The sequence below is a fragment of the Bombina bombina genome, chromosome 5 (genome assembly GCF_027579735.1).
Source record: "Bombina bombina isolate aBomBom1 chromosome 5, aBomBom1.pri, whole genome shotgun sequence".
NCBI classification, from domain to species: domain Eukaryota; kingdom Metazoa; phylum Chordata; class Amphibia; order Anura; family Bombinatoridae; genus Bombina; species Bombina bombina.
In genome coordinates this window covers 892,608,997-892,630,160 of record NC_069503.1, presented here as the reverse complement: position 1 = coordinate 892,630,160, position 21,164 = coordinate 892,608,997, and the positions used below count along the sequence as shown (strand labels likewise).

Here is a 21,164-nt window from a genome sequence, read left to right as displayed (position 1 = left end):
CATTGGTGTGAATCCAAGGGTTACTCATGGCGTAAAGTCAGGATTCCCAGGATATTATCTTTTCTCCAAGAGGGATTGAAGAAGGGATTGTCAGCTAGTTCCTTAAAGGGACAGATTTATGCTCTGTCTATTCTTTTGCACAAGCGTCTGTCGGATGTTCCAGACGTTCAGGCGTTTTGTCAGGCTTCAGTTAGAATCAAGCCTGTGTTTAAACCGGTTGCTCCGCCATGGAGTTTAAATTTAGTTCTTAAGGTTCTTCAAGGAGTTCCGTTTGAACCTCTGCATTCCATAGATATCAAGCTTTTATCTTGGAAAGTTCTGTTTTTGGTAGCTATTTCTTCGGCTCGAAGAGTTTCAGAGTTATCTGCCTTACAGTGTGATTCCCCTTATCTGATCTTCCATGCAGATAAGGTAGTTTTGCGTACCAAACCTGGGTTTCTTCCTAAGGTGGTATCTAATAAGAATATTAATCGGGAGATTGTTGTTCCGTCACTGTGTCCTAATCCTTCTTCAAAGAAGGAACGTCTATTACATAATCTTGACGTGGTTCGTGCTTTAAAGTTTTATTTACAAGCTACTAAGGATTTTCATCAAACATCGGCATTGTTTGTTGTTTACTCTGGACAGAGAAGAGGCCAAAAGGCTTCAGCAACTTCTCTTTCCTTTTGGTTAAGAAGTATAATCCGCTTATCTTATTAGACTGCTGGCCAGCAGCCTCCTGTAAGAATTACAGCTCATTCCACTAGAGCAGTGGCTTCCACATGGGCTTTTAAAAATGAGGCTTCTGTTGAACAGATTTGCAAGGCGGCGACTTGGTCTTCGCTCCATACTTTTTCTAAATTCTACAAATTTGATACTTTTGCTTCTTCGGAGGCTATTTTTGGGAGAAAGGTCTCACAGGCAGTGGTGCCTTCCGTTTAAGCACCTGCCTTGTCCCTCCCTTCATCCGTGTCCTAAAGCTTTGGTATTGGTATCCCACAAGTAATGGATGATCCGTGGACTGGATACACCTTACAAGAGAAAACGAAATTTATGCTTACCTGATAAATTTATTTCTCTTGTGGTGTATCCAGTTCATGGCCCGTCCTGTCTTTTTAAGGCAAGAGTTTTTTAAATTTTTAAACTAGTCACCACTGCACCCTATAGTTTCTCCTTTCTCTTGCTTGTCTTCGGTCGAATGACTGGAGGTGGCAGTTAGGGGAGGAGCTATATAGACAGCTCTGCTGTGGGTGATCCTCTTGCAGCTTCCTGTTGGGAAGGAGAATATCCCACAAGTAATGGATGATCCGTGGACTAGATACACCACAAGAGAAATAAATTTATCAGGTAAGCATAAATTTCGTTTTTTATTGGTGTGAATCCAAGGGTTACTCATGGAGTAAGATTAGGATTCCTAGAATATTGTCTTTTCTCCAAGAAGGATTGGAGAAGGGATTATCAGCTAGTTCGTTAAAAGGACAAATATCTGCTTGGTCTATTCTTTTACACAAATGTCTGGCAGATGTTCAAGCATTTAGTCAGGCCTTGGTCAGGATCAAGCCTGTATTCAAACCTGTTGCTCCACCATGGAGCCTAAACTTAGTTCTTAAAGTTGTTCAAGGGGTTCCGTTTGAACCTATGCATTCCATAGATATTAAGCTTCTATCTTGGAAAGTTTTTTTTTTAGTAGCTATCTCTTCGGCTCGAAGAGTTTCTGAGTTATCTGCTTTACAGTGTGAATCACCTTACCTTGTTTTCCATGCAGATAAGGTGGTTTTGCGTACCAAACCTGGGTTTCTTCCTAAGGTTGTTTCTAATAGGAATATCAATCAGGAGATTGTTGTTCCTTCACTGTGTCCTAATCCTTCCTCAAAGAAGGAACGTCTGTTGCACAATCTTGATGTGGTTCGTGCTTTAAAGTTCTACTTACAAGCAACTAAAGATTTCCGTCAAACCTCTTCATTGTTTGTTGTTTATTCTGGTAAACGGAGAGGTTAAAAGGCTACGGCTACCTCTTTCCTTTTGTCTGAAAAGCATCATCCGTTTGGCTTATGAGACTGCTGGACAGCAGCCTCCTGAAAGAATTACTGCTCATTCTACTAGAGCAGTGGCTTCCACATGGGCTTTTTAAAATGAAGCTTCTGTTGAACAGATTTGTAAGGCGGCAACTTGGTCTTCGCTTCATACTTTTTCCAAATTTTACAAATTCTATACTTTTGCTTCTTCGGAGGCTATTTTTGGGAGAAAGGTACTACATGCAGTGGTGCCTTCCGTTTAAGGTCCCTGTCTTGTCCCTCCCTTCATCCGTGTCCTAAAGCTTTGGTATTGGTATCCCACAAGTATGGATGAATCCGTGGACTCGATACATCTTACAAGAGAAAACCTAATTTATGCTTACCTGATAAATTTATTTCTCTTGTGATGTATCGAGTCCACGGCCCGTCATGTTTATTAAGACGGGCAGTATATTTTTATTTAAAAAACTTCAGTCACCACTGCACCCTATAGTTTCTCCTTTTTCTTCCTAGCCTTCGGTCGAATGACTGGGGGGTGGAGCTAAGTGAGGAGCTATATAGACAGCTCTGCTGTTGGTGCTCTCTTTGCCACTTCCTGTAGGCAAGGAGAATATCCCACAAGTATGGATAAATCCGTGGACTCGATACATCACAAGAGAAATAAATTTATCAGGTAAGCATAAATTATGTTTTTTAAAAATAGTTTGGAATGTAATAGGTATCAGAAGAGCAGAATGGTACCTCAGCAAAGTTAAGCTGAAGTGTAGATAGGTTCTGCAGTAATTGCGTACTAATTTAGCTTTTTTCTGCACACAAAAATTAAAAAGTTAAATTTTAAAATTTAAAGAGACATTAAAGTTTTTTTATGTGTTAATTTTTATTAAAAAATGAAACTGTTTATTTGTTTAACTCACCCTTTGTGAGTCGGAATGGAGCAAGAGGCCCTGCTAGATGTCTCATTTATGCTTTGATGCCAATGTGGTACCACCAATCCCTTTCTGTTCCTCATCTATTGAGAGAACTTTGTTATAAAAAGTATTTTCTTTTACAAGATACGATGAGTCCACGGATTTCATCCTTAATTATGGGATATCGCCTCCTGGTCAGCAGGAGGAGGCAAAGAGCACCACAGCAGAGCTGTATATATAGCTTCTCCCTTCCCTCCCACTCCAGTCATTCTCTTTGCCTGTGTTAGTGATAGGAAGAGGTAAAGTGAGGTGTTTAGTTTAGATAATTCAATCAAGAGTTTATTATTTTTAAATGGTACCAGTGTGTGCTATTTTTCTCAGGGCTAGAGCTTACAGGCTTTTCAGCAATGGGGACTGGGGAGATTTTCATTCTTTCTGCGACTCCCATACTATTTGCTGCCCTGCTGATGGTTTTAGCAGATATTATCTAAGACCCTGTTTGTTCCTACAGATCTGCTGGAGGTGATGAAAAGAACATCTTCATTGTGTGGGACAGGTTCATGCTGCGCTCAGCATTAAGATATGTACAGTTGTTTTGTTTCTGGGGAGACTGAGTAACTCAGAACAGACTGGCATTTATTCACTTTACCGGAAAGGGGTAATCAGTTTGCACAGGATACAAAAATTGTGTACATAATTCTACCCTTTTTATCACTTAGCTGTGCTATCAGTGGGCTATAATAATTAATTAGCCCGGTGGATACACCTAGATTGTGGGCTTGATGCTGGGAGATTGTGGGAGCTCTTACTCAAGTGTCCTAGTCTTAACTGTTGCTAAGCTAACGGCAGGACAGTGTTGTGTTTTGTTTTGAGGGGGCACATTGGTCATGGTACGCGTTCTAAAAGTTTGCGTAGGGACAGGTATTTTGTTACCGACATTTTAAATTCCCAATGCGGTCTCTACCTTTGCGGAGTTAGTTTCCGCCCATGATGGGTGGGGCTTAGTTTCGCGTGCTTAGCCGCGCAGTTAATATCCGGATCCTGATGATTACAGCAGCATGTCTAGAGGCATCAGAGTGGCCTAAGTCAGCTTGTGTCTGTAATACTCACAAGCGGTCTTAGACACGCCGTTCACGGAGTACTATTAAGGCATTCGTGGGGGCAGGTAGGCGCCGCAGCAGGGCTGTGGCGAGGTGCAAGTGCTAATTTGTCTTTAAGGCGTTATGCATATTTAGAGTGTACATTTATAAGGGAGATCTGCTGAAAGTCCTATAGTGCTTCCCTGTTATTACATTGTTTATTGCGGTGCAGTAAAAACTATACAGCTTTAATTTTTAAAGCTACAGTACACGTTTTTTTTCAACAAATTTTCTTAAAGTTCTTGCTTTTTATTTTTAATTGCAGTACCACGACCAATATTGCTATTGCTTGTCTTTGTCATGGCTGACCTTCAGGAAAGTACATGTTCTATGTGTTTAGATGCCAATGTGGAACCCCCTATTCCTTTTTGTCCCTCATGTACTGAGGGCTTTACAGTTTAGCAGTGCTCGACAAATCTGTATAAAAATTAGGAGCCAGTAAGAATATTTAGGAGCCAGACAGATTAGTTGTATATAGATATATGGAGAACGACCAAAAAAGTTAGGAGCCAGTTGTAAAATTTTAGGAGCCAGTGGCTCCTTGGCTCCTGGGTTTGTCGAGCCCTGGTTTAAAGAACAATTTTTTTTTCATGCAAGTATATCTAAGGATGTTTCTCAGACTGATGAGACTCGGGGTATGCCGCAACTTTCTCCCCAAGCATCACAGCCTTTAACGCCCGCTCAGGCGACGCTGTGTTCTTCAACTGCGTCCGCTTCATTCACTCTGCAGGATATGGCTGCAGTTATGTCATCCACTCTTTCAGAAGTTTTATCTAAATTGCCAGCTTTACAAGGCAAACGCAGTAGGACAGAGGCCCATGTGGTCCCTGCGACTTCTGATGCTTTGATGGCGATCTCCGATGTACCCTCCCAGGGTTCTGAATTGGGGGGTAGGGAGGCTCTGTCTGAGGGGGAACTGTCTGACTCAGGAAGTGCATTGCCCCTGACAGATTCGGACGTAATGTCCTTCAGGTTTAAGCTTGAACACCTACGACTTTTGCTAGAAGAGGTTTTGGTGACTCTGGACCACTGTGACTCTATTGTGGTCCCGCCAGAGAAATTGTGTAAGATGGACAGATATTTGGAGGTTCCTTCTTATTCTGACGTTTTTCCGGTTCCTAAGAGAACTTCGGACATTATTGCAAGGGAATGGGAAAGACCGGGTATCCCGTTCTCCCCTTCCCCTATTTTTAAGAAAATGTACCCTATAGCTGACACCGTTCTGGATTCTTGGCAGACTATCCCAAGGGTGGAGGGAGCTATCTCTACCCCGGCTAAGTGTACGACTAGCCCTATCGAGGACAATTGTGCTTTCAAAGACCCCATGGATAAGAAGTTGGAGGGTCTTCTCAAAAAACTCTATGTTCATCAAGGGTTCCTATTGCAACCGGCGGCCTGCATTGTAACAGTCACGACTGCGGCTGCTTTTTGGTTTGACGCCCTAGAAGAGTCTCTTAGGACTGAGACTTCTTTGGAAGAAATACAGGATAGAATTAAGGCCCTTAAGCTGGCTAATTCTTTTATTACGGATGCTTCCTTTCAGATCACCAAATTGGCGGCTAAGAGTTCGGGATTCTCCATCTTAGCACAAAGAGCCTTATTGTTAAAATCTTGGTCTGCGGATGTGTCTTCTAAATCCATGCTTTTGGCTATTCCTTTCAAGGGGAAGACCCTGTTCGGGCCTGACCTGAAAGAGATCATTTCTGATATTACGGGAGGTAAGGGTCACCTCCTCCCTCAAGATAAAACATCTAAGCAAAGGGGACAACAGAGTAATTTTTGTTCCTTTTGAAATTTCAAGGGAATACCCTCTTCCACTAAACAGGAAGGGAATTATTCACAAGCCAAGTCCACATGGAGACCCAACCAGTCTTGGAACAAGGGTAAACAACCCAAGAAGTCTGCTGCTGCTACCAAGACAGCATGAAGGGGCGGCCCCCGATCCGGGACTGGATCTAGTAGGGGGCAGACTTTCTCTTTGTCCAGGCTTGGATAAGAGACGTTCAGGATCCCTGGACACTAGAAATCGTGTCTCAAGGGTATCAGTTGGAGTTCAAAAATTCCTTCCCGAGATAAAGTTTTCTTCTTTCACGATTGTCTGTAGACCAGATAAAAAGAGAGGCGTTCTTACGCTGTGTAAGACCTCTCCATGGAAGTAATTTGCCCCGTTCCAATACAGGAACAGGGGCAGGGGTTTTACTGAAATCTCTTTGTAGTTCCCAATAAAGAGTGAACGTTCCGACCCATTTTAGATCTCAAAAGTCTAAACACGTTTCTCAGAGTTCCATCCTTCAAGATGGAGACTATTCGGACAATTCTTCCATTGATCCAGGAGGGTCAATATATGACTTCCGTGGATTTAAAGGATGCATATCTTCATATTCCTATCCACAGTGATTGTCACAAGTTCCTGAGGTTTGCCTTTCTGGACAAACATTTTCAGTTTGTGGCCCTTCCTTTTGGTCGGGCCACGGCACCCAGAATTTTCACAAAGGTTCTGGGGTCTCTGCTAGCGGTTCTCAGGCCAGTGGCGCCTTATATGGACAACATTCTGATCCAGGCGTCTTATCAGCTGACAAAGTCTCATACCAACATTGTTCTGTCCTTTCTAAGGACTCACGGGTGGAAGGTGAATCTAGAAAAGAGTTCACTAATTCCACAGACAAGGGTTCCTTTCCTGGGAACTCTAATCGACTCTCTATCCATGAAAATCTTTTTGACGGAAGTCAGAAAGTTAAAGATTCTGAATACATGCCGATCCCTTCAGTCCAATCCTCGGCCGTCAGTGGCTCAGTGCATGGAGGCAATTGGATTGATGGTGGCAGCAATGGACATCATTCAGTTTGCTCGTTTTCATCTCAGACCTCTACAACTGAGCATGCTCAGACAATGGAATGGAGATTATGCAAATTTCTCCTCAAATAGATCTGTATTAGGAGACAAGGGACTCTCTTCTTTGATGGTTGTCGTCGGATCATCTGTCCCAAGGGACGTGCTTCCAGAGACCCTCATAGGATTGGGTGCAGTCTGGAACTCTCTGAAGGCTCAGGGTATGTGGACTCGGTCGGAGTCTCTACTTCCCATCAATATTCTGGAGTTGAGAGCAATATTCAATGCACTGCAGGCTTGGCCTCAGTTGGTTTAGGCCAAATTCATCAGATTCCAGTCGGACAACATCACGACTGTGGCTTACATCAATAATCAGGGAGGAACAAGGAGTTCCTTAGCGATGACAGAAGTATCCAAGATAATTCGGTGGGCGGAAGCTCACTCTTGTTATCTGTCGGCAATCTACATCCCAGGAGTGGACAACTGGGAGGGGGATTTTTTGAGCAGACAGACGTTTCATCAGGGGGAATGGGAACTCCATCCGGAGGTCTTTGCCAACCTGATTCTCAGATGAGGCATCCTGGAGCTGGATCTTATGGCGTCTCGCCAGAATGCTAAGCTTCCGAGATACGGATCCAGGTCAAGAGACCCTCAGGCCGAACTGATGCCTTGGCAGTGCCTTGGTCGTTCAACCTAGCTTATGTGTTCCTGCCGTTTGCTCTCCTTCCCCTGGTGATTGCTTGAGTCAAACAGAAGAGGTCTTCGGTGATCCTCATCGCTCCTGCATGGCCTCGCAGGACGTGGTATGCCGATTTGGTGGACATGTCATCTCTGCCACCGTGGAAGCTTCCATTGAGGCAGGACCTTCTCATTCAGGGACCCTTCCATCATCCAAATCTAATTTCTCTGCAGCTGACTGCTTGGAGTTTGAACGCTTGATTTTATCTAAGCGAGGGTTCTCTGATCATTGATACCTTGATTCAGGCACGCAAGCCTGTTACTAGAAAAATTTACCATAAGATATGGCGTAAATATCTTTATTGGTGTGAATGCAAGGGCTACTCGTGGAGTAGGGTTAGGATTCCTAGGATTTTATCTTTTCTCCAAGAAGGATTGGAGAAAGGGTTGTCAGCAAGTTCCTTAAAGGGACAGATTTCTGCTTGGTCTATTTTGCTACACAAGCGTCTGTGTCAGGCTCTGACTAGAATCAGACCTGTGTTTAGACCAATTGCTCCTCCTTGGATTTTGAATTTAGTTCTTAATGTTCTTCAAGGGGTTCCGTTTGAACCTATGCATTCCATAGATATTAAGTTATTATCTTGGAAAGTTTTATTTTTGGTTGCTATTTCTTCTGCTCGCAGAGTTTCTGAGCTTTCGGCATTACAATTAGATTCTCCTTATCTTGTTTTCCATGCAGATAAGGTAGTGTTGCGTACCAAACCTGGTTTTCTGCCTAAGGCTGTTTCCAATAAAAATATTAATCAGGAAATTGTTGTTCCTTCCTTGTGTCCTAAACCTTCTTCTAAGAAGGAGCGTCTGTTATATATAATTTGGACGTGGTCCGTGCCTTGAAGTTTTATTTACAGGCGACTAAGGATTTTCGTCAATCGTCTTCCTTGTTTATCGTTTTTTCGTGGAGATGTAGGAGTCAGAAAGCTACGGCTACCTCTTTCTTTTTTGCTGAAGAGTATCATCCGTTTTGCATATGAGACTGCTGGTCAGCAGCCTCCTGAACGAATTACGGCTCATTCCACTAGGGCTGTAGCTTCCTCATGGGCATTTAAAAATGATGCTTCTGTTGAACAGATTTGCAAGGCTGCAACTTGGTCGTCTCTTCACACTTTTTCCAAATTTGATACTTTTGCCTCCTCCGAGGCTGTTTTTGGGAGAAAGGTTCTTCAAGCAGTGGTGTCTTCCGTTTAGGTTCCTGTCTTGTCCCTCCCTTTCATCCGTGTCCTATAGCTTTGGTATTGTATCCCATAAGGAAGGATGAAATCCGTGGACTCGCCGTATCTTGTAAAAGAAAAGTAAATTTATGCTTACCTGATAAATGTATTTCTTTTACAATAAGACGAGTCCACGGCCCACCCTGTTCTTTTTTTAAGACAGTTCTTTATTCTTCTTAAACTTCAGTCACCTCTCCACCTTGACTTTTCCTTTCTCTTCCTGACTTCGGTCGAATGACTGGAGTGGGATTTCTTTTACAATAAGACGAGTATATATATATATATATATATATATATATATATATATATATATATATATATATATATATCTGCTGTGGTGCTGACCAGGAGGCGATATCCCATAAGTGAGGATGAAATCCGTGGACTCGTCATATCGTAAAAGATAAATTTCCTTTTTTCTGAACCTACTCCTTCTAAGGCACATGCTGTCCAGGAGTCTATTGACAATGGTCAAGATATGCCACAAATTTCTCCTCAAGTGTCCCAAAAATTTTAAAGCCCACATGCAGTGCCCTGCGCTTCCTCTTACACTCCTGGAGTTACCTTGCATTTCATGCATTGTCTGTTTTTCCCAAGCAGTAGGGAAAAGTGCAAGAGGACATATATTCAATCAGTGAATAGTGTGACTGACTCAGTAGTTGCTATTCTGAATGTTTCTTCCCTGTAACCTGAAAGAGGAAGATACTTCGGTAGTATCTGAGGGGGAATTCTCAAACTCAGATGGGGTAATACCTTTATCTGATCCTGAGGTTGTTTTCTTTCAGTTTTAGCTTGAATACCTCCATTTGTTACTTGAGGTTTTAGCTACCCTGGACGACTCAGACACTACCGGCGTAGTCAATCCTAGAGAGTCCAGTAAGTTATACAAATATTGTGACGTGCCCTCCATGGTGGAAGTATTTCCTGTACCACATAGGGCTATAGAGATATTTGCTAAGGAATAGGATAAGATGGGTATCCCTTTTTCTCCTCCCCTATAGTTAAAAGGATGTTTCCTATAGCAGACTCTATCAAGGAGTCTTGGCAGACGTTACCCAGGGTGGATGGGGCAATTTCCACGCTAGCCAAGGGAGATACTATCCCCATAGAGGATAGTTGTTCCTTTAACGACCCTATGGATAAAAAGTTAGAGGGTTTACAATGACAACCTGCGGCTTGTATGGCTACTGTCGCCAGTGCTGCGGCATACTGGTTTGATGTGTTGTCGGTTTCTATTGGACAGACACCCCTCTCGAAGGGATAGGATAACTGCCCTTAAGTTAGCAAACTCCTTTATTACAGAGCTTTCCTTCAGATTATTAAGCTGTGAGCTATGATTTCAGGCTTTGCCATATTGGCCGCAGAGCATTATGGTTAAAATCTTGGTCTGCGGATGTTTCATCTACAGGATAAGAGAAATAAGCGAAAAGGATGTCAGATAATTTCGTTCCTTTCGAGATTTCTAGTGAAATCCTTCCACTCCCTCTTCCAAGTAGGAACAGTCTAAGCCTTCCTGGATACCCTATAAGTCTTGGAATAGGGGAAAACAGTCCAAGCCTGCTGTGGTATCAAAGACAGGCTGTTCTAATAGATTCTGTGGCGCTACCTTGGAATTTAAGTCTTGCATACTTAATTCCTCTGTTTGATTTTTCTCCTGGAGTCTTGGCTCGAACTAAGCAGGAGAGGGCGTTGGTGATCCTCTTTTCACCGGCGTGGCCCCGCAGGATTGGTAAGCAGTCCTGGTGGACATGCCACATCTTCCACCTGGTAGTCTTCCGTGGAGGAAAGACCTTCTACTTCAAGGACCCTTCTTTTTATCCAAATTTCATTTCTCTGAAGCTGACTACTTGAAGATGGACACTTTATTTTATTCAAGCGTGGATTCGGAATCTGTCATTGAGACCATGAATGAATTATACTGGTGTGAATCCGAGGGATACTCCTTAAAAGGAGTAGTGTTCGGATTCCTAGAATTATGTCTTTTCTCCAAAAAATAGCTGCCTTGTCTATTTTGTTACGTTATTGTTTGGCGGACATCCTAGACGTACATTCGTTTGGTCAGGCCTTGGCCAGGATCAGGCCTGTGTTCAAAACAGTTACTCCTCCTTGTAGTCTTAATTTAGTTCTTAAGGTTCTTCAGAGGGCTCCGTTTGAGCCGCTGCATTCCTTAGATATTTTCTCTGCTCGTAGAGTGTCAGAGCTCTCGTCTTTATAGTATGAGTCTCCTTACCTTATGTTCATTCGGATAAGGTGGATTTACGTTTTAATTTAGGGTTTCTCCCTAAAGTGGTTTCAGATGAGAACACTAATCAGGAGATTGTTGTTCTTTACTTGTATCCTAATCTTTCCTTTTGAGGAACGGCTTTTACACTATCTGGACAAGGTACATGCACTATGATTCTTCGTACAGGCGACTAAGAATATTGTCAGTCTCCTGTTTAACGAAAAGAGACCGAAAGCTACGGCTACTTCTTTTACTTTGTGGCTGAAGAGTATCATTTGCTTTGCTTATGAGATTGTTGGTCAGCAGTCTCCCCGAGGGAGTTACAGCTTTATCTATGAGGGTTGTTCTCTCTTCCTGGGCTTTCAATTTGAAGCCTTATGGAGCAGATTTGCAAGTCTACAACCTGTTCCTCTCTTCACACTTTTTCAGATTTTAAATTTGACTCTCTTGCCTCGGCTGAGGCCTCTTTTGGGAGAAATGTTTTTCAAGCAGTGGTGCCTTCCGTTTAGGTTTCCTGTCTTGACCCTCCCTTATCATCTGTGTACTCTAGCTTGGGTATTGATTCCCAACAGTAATTAATGATGATCCGTGGACTCATCGTGTCATTGGAAAGAAAACAAAATTTATGCTTACCTGATAAATTTATTTCTTGACACGATGAGTCTACGGCCCGTCCTGTTATTTAGACAGGCCCCCTAGTATGTTATAAACTTCAGACACCTCTGCACCTTGGTTTTTCCTTTCTCTCCTTTACTTCGGTCGAATGACTGGGGTGGGTGGGAAGGGAGGTGATATTTAACAGCTTTGCTGTGGTGCTCTTTGCCGCTTCCTGCTGGGCAGGAGTGATATTCCCAACAGTAATTAATGATGATCTGTGGACTCATCGTGTCAAGAAATAAATTTATCAGGTAAGCATAAATTTTGTTTTTGCGGATTGCTCAAGAAACGTATTTTGTCTATTTGCATGGTAAAGGTGTTATGCATGTACATTTCTCATATTAATAAACCACATCATTTGTTTAATAAACAAGATAAAAATGTTGTTCAAATCATACTTTCCATCTTAATGGGAGGAGAGTCCACTGCTTCATTCATTACTTGTGGGGAAATAAGAACCTGGCCACCAGCAGGAGGCAAAGACACCCCAGCCAAAGGCTTAAGTACCTCCCCCACTCCCCTCATCCCCCAGTCATTCTTTGCCTTTCGTCACAGGAGGGTGTCGGAAGATTCAGCGTATTCTCTTATGGAGGGTAGTACTCTTCGAAATGGGACTGGAGTTTTTAGTAATCCTGTCAGCCTCTCGGTGTGAGCATGGATAAAAGTTAGTCCGGAGATGCAGGGAGTGTCGTCTCTGCGAAACCATCCCGACTCATATTAACAGCTCCTTGGCAATCGGTGTTGACGAGTTTCGCTGTCTGCCTTTATTCACTCAAGTCCATGTCAGGAGCGATGCCACTAACCTGTCACACTTGAAGGGCTGTGTTCCTTTTCCACGGCATAGATTCTGGTAAGATCGTTTCATTTATACACACATGATAACACAAGAAGACAGGGTCACAGTGTGTCTCTCTCTTATCTTTATAGAATCAAGGGTTAATTTTCCTGGAAGGGGATTATTGAATGGGGGGATTTATGCATAATATCTTTATTGTGTTAATGCTATGTCATGTGTGAGATGAGGCTCTAGCAATGTGTGAACAGTTAGGTCAGAATTGGCGCAGCCTTTCTTTTTGGTGTGTTTTTCTCTATAGGGCAGGGGTGGTCCTGCATGACACTCCATGTGACCGGGTGTCCTGATTGGCAATTACGGGAGACGTAAGGGTTTCTCTGTGGTCCGGGTCATAGGAGGTGGTGAGTGCCCCATCCATTGGTGTATAAAGGAGCCATTTAATCTATCACAATCCGTATTAAAGGCGCAAGCTATGGAGGACTCTGATATGTTGGAGGATACTCCTTCTTTAATTAAATCCAATACCTGTGTTTATTGGGAGGTACAGGTTGATCCTCTTAAGAGGACTGGTTTATATATTTTAAAGCTTATACATCTAGGGGACACTTAAAATAAAATAGATAGATTAATTCTTTGGTGACATGATATTCACATCAAGATATGTGGGATTGTCAATAAATGTTACGATATGTACTAATGATTGTTTACCATAGCACTATTAATGAGATGACACCTGCAGGTTTGCATGCTTTAGTGATGTCAGCACTATTTAGACTAAATATGCACATACACACCTGAGGAGGTTTGTCACTATTAAGAGAATTAGGATTGGTTGCTTGTTGTATTTAAGTCAGAACTCTCATTTAGTTAGCAGAAGCCTAATATCAGTCGTTTAATTTGACATCTGTTTTTATGTTTTATATTAAATTATGACAATTGCAATTTTATATGAGTCTGAGCTTATTTTCCACTGAGGACACCTGGGATACTGGTACTCATGCTGGGCCAGTAAGTTGGGACACTGCAAGTTCCCAGTCTGCCTGACATAGCACAATTGGGTGCTGCTCCATTTTTGAGTATCATTTATTCAATTTGACCACCTTGTACCTACTATATCACACTAGGAGACGCCTTTGTTTTGTGATCTATTTGCAGAAGAAGTTTACATCCAGACGGCATATTGTGACAGAGCTGACTCACATTGGGTGTGATCCGTATTATGACCCTCTATCAGTCTGAACATCCAGTCAGGTCCATCACCACTAAAGGACTCAAATTCCTTGTATACATCTATGGACTGACACCTGGAAACAGCTAAGATATATTAGGACTTTGGTCCAGTGTTTCTTCTTGTCACTAGACAAGATTAAGTGTTTTATATATATATATATATATATATATATATATATATATATATATATATATATATATATATATATATATATATATATATAATCATTAGTATATTGTATTTATTCCCTATATTGTGGTTAGTGTTATATTTTCTGTGGATAGTACCCTATCTAATTTTCCTTTACTTGCTGTTGCGCCCCCTAGGGTTGATACACAGTTGGTGTATCAATAGAATATGAGTTACAGGTTGATCTGCCTGCTTTGATAAGATTGCAATATCTAAAAATAAGATATTTAGTAGTACTACTGAGCCGCCCACCTCCGAGGGTTCTCCGTCCCGGGAGGTGCGTTCCCAACATTCATCTCAGATTACACATCTAGCTCCCCAAGGCCCTACTAATCCTCCCGCGGGAGGGGCCTTGTGGCCGCCAGATTTCGCTGCCCAGTTGCAAGAAGCGGTTTCTGCGGCCTTCCATGCCCTACCACACCCTGCAAAGGGAGAGACATAGCCTTCCGTCCCAGGGGTCATCTACTCCGCTGGATATCTCTGAGAGATTATCTGAGGAGGAGGACGCCTCCGACTTGTCAGAGGGCGCTGTCTCTGGGACAGAATCGGCGTCTTCTAGACCTCCGACTACGGAGGAGCCAGATTTTAAGTTTAATATGGAGCATTTGCACTTTTTACTGAAAGTGCTTGCTACGTTGGAGGTTCCAGAACCAAAACTTCCGGAAGAACCTTCGATCCCTAGGCTAGATAGGGTTTACGAGGGCAGGGTGGTGCCTCAGACCTTCCCAGTCCACATGAAGATGGCTAAGTTTATTAAGAATGAGTGGGAGAAACTTGGCTCGTCCTCCCGCTACCTCTTTTAAAAAGCTGTTCCCCGTTCCGGACTCAGCTTGAACTATGGGGAGCCATTCTTAAGGTGGATGGAGCTATCTCCACGCTCGCTAAGTGTACGACTATTGCCCTTGAGGATAGTTAGTCGTTCAAGGAGCCTATGGATAAGAAGATAGAATCCATGTTGAGGAAGATGTTCCAACTCACTGGGTTTGTTTTCCAACCGGCAGCGGCAATCGCTGGAGTGGCTACCTATTGGTGTGACGCACTGTCAGCTATGGTCGAGGTGGAGACTCCCCTCGAGGAGATACAGGAAAATATTAAGGCCTTAAGGATAGCTAATTCTTTTATCTGTGATGCAAACATGCAGGTTATTCGCCTGAGTGCCAAGACATCAGGTTTCTCTGTTCTAGCCCGCAGGGCTCTATGGCTAAAGTTGTGGTCAGCTGACATGACTTCCAAGTCTAGATTACTATCCCTTCTGTTTCAGAGGAAAGTTCTTTTTGGTCCAGGCCTGGACACTCTCATATCCACGGTCACCGGAGGCAAGGTTGCTTTCCTTCCGCAGGATAAGAAGAATAAGCCTAAGGGCTCTACTTTTTGTCCCTTTCGTTCAGACAAGTCTCAACGCCAGCAGCCTGCTGCGAAGACCGAGCAGTTCTAGGGATATTGGAAGCCAGCTCAATCTTGGAACAGATCTAAGCAGAGCAAGAAGCCCACCGAGACAAAGTTGGCATGCAGAGGCGGCCCCCGATCCGTCGTTGGATCACGTAGGGTGCAGACTATCTCTGTTAGCAGAGGCTTGGGTGAGAAACGTACAGGATCCTTGGGTTCTGGAGGTTATCACCCTGGGTTACAGGATAGGGTTCAAGACTCCTCCGCCCAGGGGCTGATTCCTCCTGTCAAACCTATCCAAGACCAGAGAAGAGAGACGCCTTTCTAGAGTGCATGAAGGATCTCTCATCTCTGAGTAATCATTCCAGTACCTCTAACAGAAAGGGGTCTAGGGTACTATTTAAACCTTTTCGTGGTCCCAAAGAATGAGGGCACATTCTGCCCAATTCTGGACCTAAAGTGCCCTAAACGAGGGAAAGAGTTCTCTGGTTCCCAGCAACAGGGTGGAGTTCCTGGGTACGATAATGGATTCCATATCTATAAAGATATTCTTGACAGATCAGAGACGTTCCAAGATTGCGTCCTGCTGTCTTGCCTTTCAGACCTTTGCAACGCCACCTGTGGCAACGTTTTTGGAGGTGATTGGACTCATGGTATCCAGCATAAATGTCATTCCATTCGCCAGGTTCCATCTCAAACCTCTGCAGTTATGCATGTTGAGACAATGGAACGGCGATCACTCAGATCTTTCCCAACAGATCTCTCAGACAACCGAGTGATGGAATTCCTCTCTTGGTGGATCCGTCCGGGACAGCTGGCCCAGGAGACATCCTTCTTGAGGCGATACAGGGAGATTATGACCACGAACACTGTTTGGGGTGCCAGGAGGGCACAGGGCAGGTGGACTCGAGAGGAGTCGACTCTAGCAATAAATATTCTTGAACTTCTAGCGATATGCAATTCTCTGAGGGCTTGGCCCCACCTGGGGTTGTCTCAATTCCTCAAATTCCAGTCGGACAACATTACCTCTGTGGCTTACATAAACCATCAGGGGAGAACGAGAAGCTCCCTAGCCATGAAGGAAGTACCTCGGATTCTGGAATGGGCAGAGACTCACAATTGTTCGCTCTCAGCTATCCACATTCCGGGTGTGGACAACTGGGAAGCAAACTTTCTCAGCAGACAATCGTTTTATCCGGGGGAATGGTCTCTCCATCCCGAGGTGCTTGCGGAGATCTGCAACAGATGGGGGGGCACCGGCGATAGACCTCATAGCGTCCAGACTCAACTTCAAGCTACCCAGATACAGGTCACGGTCCAGGGACCCACAGGCAGAGCTGATAGATGCCTTAGCGGTGCCTTGGGAGTTCAACCTAATTTACATTTTTCCGCCATTGCCACTTCCTCGAGTGGTGGCCTGCATCAAACAGGAGCTAGCTTCGACCATTCTGATTGCTCCGTTGTGGCCGCGGAGGACGTGGTTTGTGGATCTGGTGGGGAAGTCATTGTCTCCTCCATGGAGGTTACCCTGATGTTCAGTCTTTTGTTCAGGCTCTGTCTATGATCAGAGCTGTCTTTAGAAATTCTGCTCCTCCTTGGAGTTTAAACTTGGTTCTTAAAGTTTTGCAGAAGGCTCCGTTTGAGCCTATGCATGCGCTTGACATTAAGATTCTTTCCTGGAAGGTTCTATTTCTTCTGACTACTGCATCGACTTGCAGAGTCTCTGAGTTAGTGGCCTTGCAATCTGAGCCCCCTTACCTGTTTTTTTACGCTAAGACAGTGCTTTGCACTGGATTGGGATTTCTTCCCAAGGTGGTGTCAGATTGTAACCTCAATCAGGAGATAGTAGTTCCTTCCTTGTGTACTAACCCTTCTTCGTCTAAGGAAAGGTTACTGCATAACTTGGATGTGGTTTGAGCCCTGAAGTTTTATCTTCAGGCCGCAAAGGATTTCAGACAGACTTCATCCTTAATTGTGTTGTATTCAGGGAAGCGTAGGGGGCAGAGGGCCTCTTCCACCTCTCTCTGTCTTTTTGGTTGAGGAGCATTATCCGTTTGGCCTTTGAGACAGCGGGACATAAGCCTCCTCAGAGGATTACGGCTCACTCAACTAGAACTGTGGCCTCTTCTTGGGCCTTTAAGAATGAGGCCTCTAGAACAGATTTGTAAGGCGGGTACTTGATGGTCCTTACATACTTTTACAAATTCAATGTTTTTGCTTTGGCGGAAGCTGTTTTTGGGAGAGAGGTTCTGCAGGCTGTGGTGCCCTCAGTATAGGGTCCGCCTCCTTTTACCCTCCCGTTTTTGTTCATTTTGTGTCCTCTAGAGCAGTGTTTTTCAACCAGTGTGCCGTGGCACACTAGTGTGCCGTGAGAGATCCTCAGGTGTGCCACGGCAGACTTACAACAGTGTGACATTTTTTAAACTTTGCTTGTTTTTTACTCCCAGTGCAGGGGTAGTTTGTAGGAGGCATGGCATAACAGCACAATACATACAGTATGTGTGTGTTTATGTGTAGCCTAATACAGCATATATATATACACATACAATGTGTGATTTTTTTAAAATTTTGGGATGTGGTGTGCCACAGGATTTTTTAATGTAAAAAAGTGTGCCATGGCAAACAAAAGGTTAAAAATCACTGCTCTAGAGCTTGGGTATTTTTTCCCACAAGTAATGAATGAAGCAGTGGACTCTCCTCCCATTAAGATGGAAAACCATTATGCTTACCTGATAATTTAATTTCCATCTGTGGGAGGAAAGTCCACTGCTTCCGCCCCCTTTTGCTCCGGTGGGCGGACCTAAATTTTATAATATCTTCTGGCACCATTTATAGCCTGATATTTCTCCTACTGTTCCTTGTTCCCTTGGCAGAATAACTGGGGGATGAGGGGAGTGGGGGAGGTATTTAAGCCTTTTGCTGGGGTGTCTTTGCCTCCTCCTGGTGGCCAGGTTCTTAATTCCCACAAGTAATGAATGAAGCAGTGGACTCTCCTCCCACAGATGGAAATGAAATTATCAGGCAAGCATAATTTCTGTTTTTATGACATTTTGTCACATTTTTAAACAGTCATTAGAAATATCCATTTTAATTGCAGTAATATTTTTATGTAGTTAAAAATGGTTATGATAAAATTACTTAAGTTAATGTAATTAACACCTACATCACTGATTTGGGAAACCTGTATTCATGCATATTACCAGTCATAATCAACATTGGAATGATTAGATGCTGTTTTACTTTTTGATTTGACCTTATGCTTCGATACAATTTTGGGAAAATCTTTGTAAACAGATTTTCCCATTGTATTCAAAAGGCAGCTATTTTCATTGTAATGGGTTGGTATATAAAGTCAAAAGTTCTGATGAGTAGCAGTAAGAGCTAATGTTAGTAGTTTGTGGAAGAGAATATGCTCTAGTAGATTATTACTGATTTTAATCTCCTTTTGCTCCACCCTGTCAGTCCACATTTGTGAGACAGAAAAATGTGGCACCTGTATTGGCAAAACAATTAGCTGTCCAGCTGATAGAGCACACTTTGTGAATACATTTTCTTCAAGCTGGGCCTTTCTAAAAGTAAATGCAGATTCAGTTGCCAGACTAGGTAAACTTTTAAACATAGTTTTCGGGTGTCCTCTTTCTTTCATGTATTGCTGTGTGTGTGCTTTTTCTTTCCTGAAATTAATACAGTTTGTTTTATTATTAACCTTTAGGTCCAGACACGCAGTGCTGATGAACCTATGACCACATTTGTTTTTTGTAATATTTGTGGAAACCGTTGGAAGGTAAGAATTTGTACCTTTTGAACATAAGTTGTCAAGACATATTTTAAAAAAACAATATGATTTGTCCTGTGATAGACTACTATCTCTGCTGCATGATATTGTGCAAGAGCAATGTAGTTTCTGCTGTTTAAAATAAAAGTAAAAGAGAAAATGTGTACAAAAGAGCAGCAATATGCTCATCTATTGCATGGGACAATTTTCATACAAGTGTTTAAATTTTATATTGAAATGCATACTTCTCCCAACTGATAAAATAAAAAATAGGGAAGTGTCTTCCTATATTGCTGATTATTTTAATGTAGTTGGATCTATGTATTTTATTTTAAAGTTTGGTATAATTGAAACTTTTTTTCTCCTTTTTCTTTCAGTTCTGCTAAATGAAGGATTTATAGTGATATCTGAAATGGAGTGGAAGCAACAACTTTGTAATTAGGCTTCAAAAGTAGCTGTCTGCTAAGAAGAGGATTTACAGCTTGGTTTTTATTTCACAACCCCTTTTTTCCCCCTTCACAGAAAGAGGTTGCCACATTTTTATGGTGCCCATTCAGATTTTGCTTTTTGTTTTTATAATACAATTAACATTAAACTTTTATCAGTATAGGTGTGGCACAGTTTCCTTTTTGTGAAAAGACCAGATTCAGTTTAGCTCTTTTTTTGATCATGGAAAAAAAAGCTAAAGGCTGCACTATGAGCTTGTCTTTTATTCTCTTTGCATTTGAAAGGCTTACAGTAAAGACTGAGTTCAGGCACCGTTTTGTAATAAATGTAAAGTTGAAAGTCAAAGCGAACTGTAAAATTTCACTATTTTCTACCAATTTGTTTAATGCTTTACCGTCTGTATTTGATAGATTCAAACTCGTATGCTTTGTAAATATTATTCTGCAAATTTAATTCTGAGAAACAAATTACATGGATAAAAAAAAACGCCATTAAATTTCAATCAAATTTTTATACTCCTGTTACCTTTTTATATAGTAAGTTATTGTGCATTGTCCAGTATTTAGTGGGTTACATAGCTTGTCTGTTATTAATTGGAAAGGGAAATTATTAAAGTTGGAGACCATTCCATTATCCTCCCAAAACCAAAGTATATATAGGAATTTTAATGGTTTTATAAAATGCAAGATTATGAGGTGTTCTCTAATTTCCTTTTGTAATTTTCACACACCATGTATGCTTTGCCCTATTGTGACCATCAAACTGAATTTTACATTTTTGTCAGAATCTGATTAAAACTGATTAATCACAGAAAATATCAATTCGCATAATTTTAATATTTTAATAGGATAAAAAAAGGATAAATATCTTGTTTTGTTTCCATGCAAGCAGTGTATACCATACATGAAAACGTTCAATGTCCTGTGCTTTACCAATTCTAACCCAAAGATATAGATATATATGAGCAAAACTACACAATTCATAAGTGGTTTCAATTCTATTAGAGAGGAGTGGTAACATAGCACTTTGGCCAACTTTGTAGGTTATACTGTATGATGGTTGTGTGAGATTTATGAAATGAAAAGTTAAATGGAGCAATGTTGGGGATGTATTGATCATAGCATGATCCAATAAAATATGCATTTCCCTTGTAAGATGTATTGAGTCCACGGATTCATCCTTACTTGTGGGATATTCTCCTTCCCAACAGGAAGTGGCAAAGAGAGCACCCACAGCAGAGCTGTCTATATAGCTCCACCCCCAGTCATTCTCTTTGCCTACTCTAAGAAACTAGGAAGGGCAGAGCGAGTGTGGTGACAAAAATGTTAGTTTTTTATTTCTCAAGCAAAAGTTTATTTTAAATGGTACCGGTGTGTACTATTTACTCTCTGGCAGAAAAGGGATGAAGATTTCTACAAGGAGGATTATGATCTTAGCACTTTGTAACTAAGATCCACTGCTGTTCTCACAAGGGCTGAAGAGTACAGGAAACTTCAGTTGAGGGAACGGTTTGCATGCTAAGCTGCATTTGAAATATGTTCAGTCTATTTTTTCTAGACCGTCTGTGTTAATTCTAGAAAAGGCTGGCAATATCCCCATGAGGGAAGGGTAAGCTGTACTCAAACACTTTGATAGGAATTTCAGCT

At 42.3% G+C, this 21,164-nt stretch overlaps 1 protein-coding gene across 2 annotated transcripts in view; it reads left to right on the top strand.

The window, feature by feature from the left end:
• Positions 1–20,333, top strand: part of TCEA1 (transcription elongation factor A1) — a 180,146-nt gene extending 159,813 nt beyond the window's left edge. For both annotated transcript variants that reach the window (XM_053715043.1, XM_053715042.1), the window contains exons 9-10: positions 19,009–19,080; positions 19,449–20,333. In XM_053715043.1, coding sequence (XP_053571018.1) covers positions 19,009–19,080; positions 19,449–19,457 — 81 coding nt within the window. In that variant the 3' untranslated portion in view covers positions 19,458–20,333. The remainder of the gene's footprint in view (positions 1–19,008; positions 19,081–19,448) is intronic.
• The last annotated feature ends 831 nt before the right edge of the window (positions 20,334–21,164 follow it).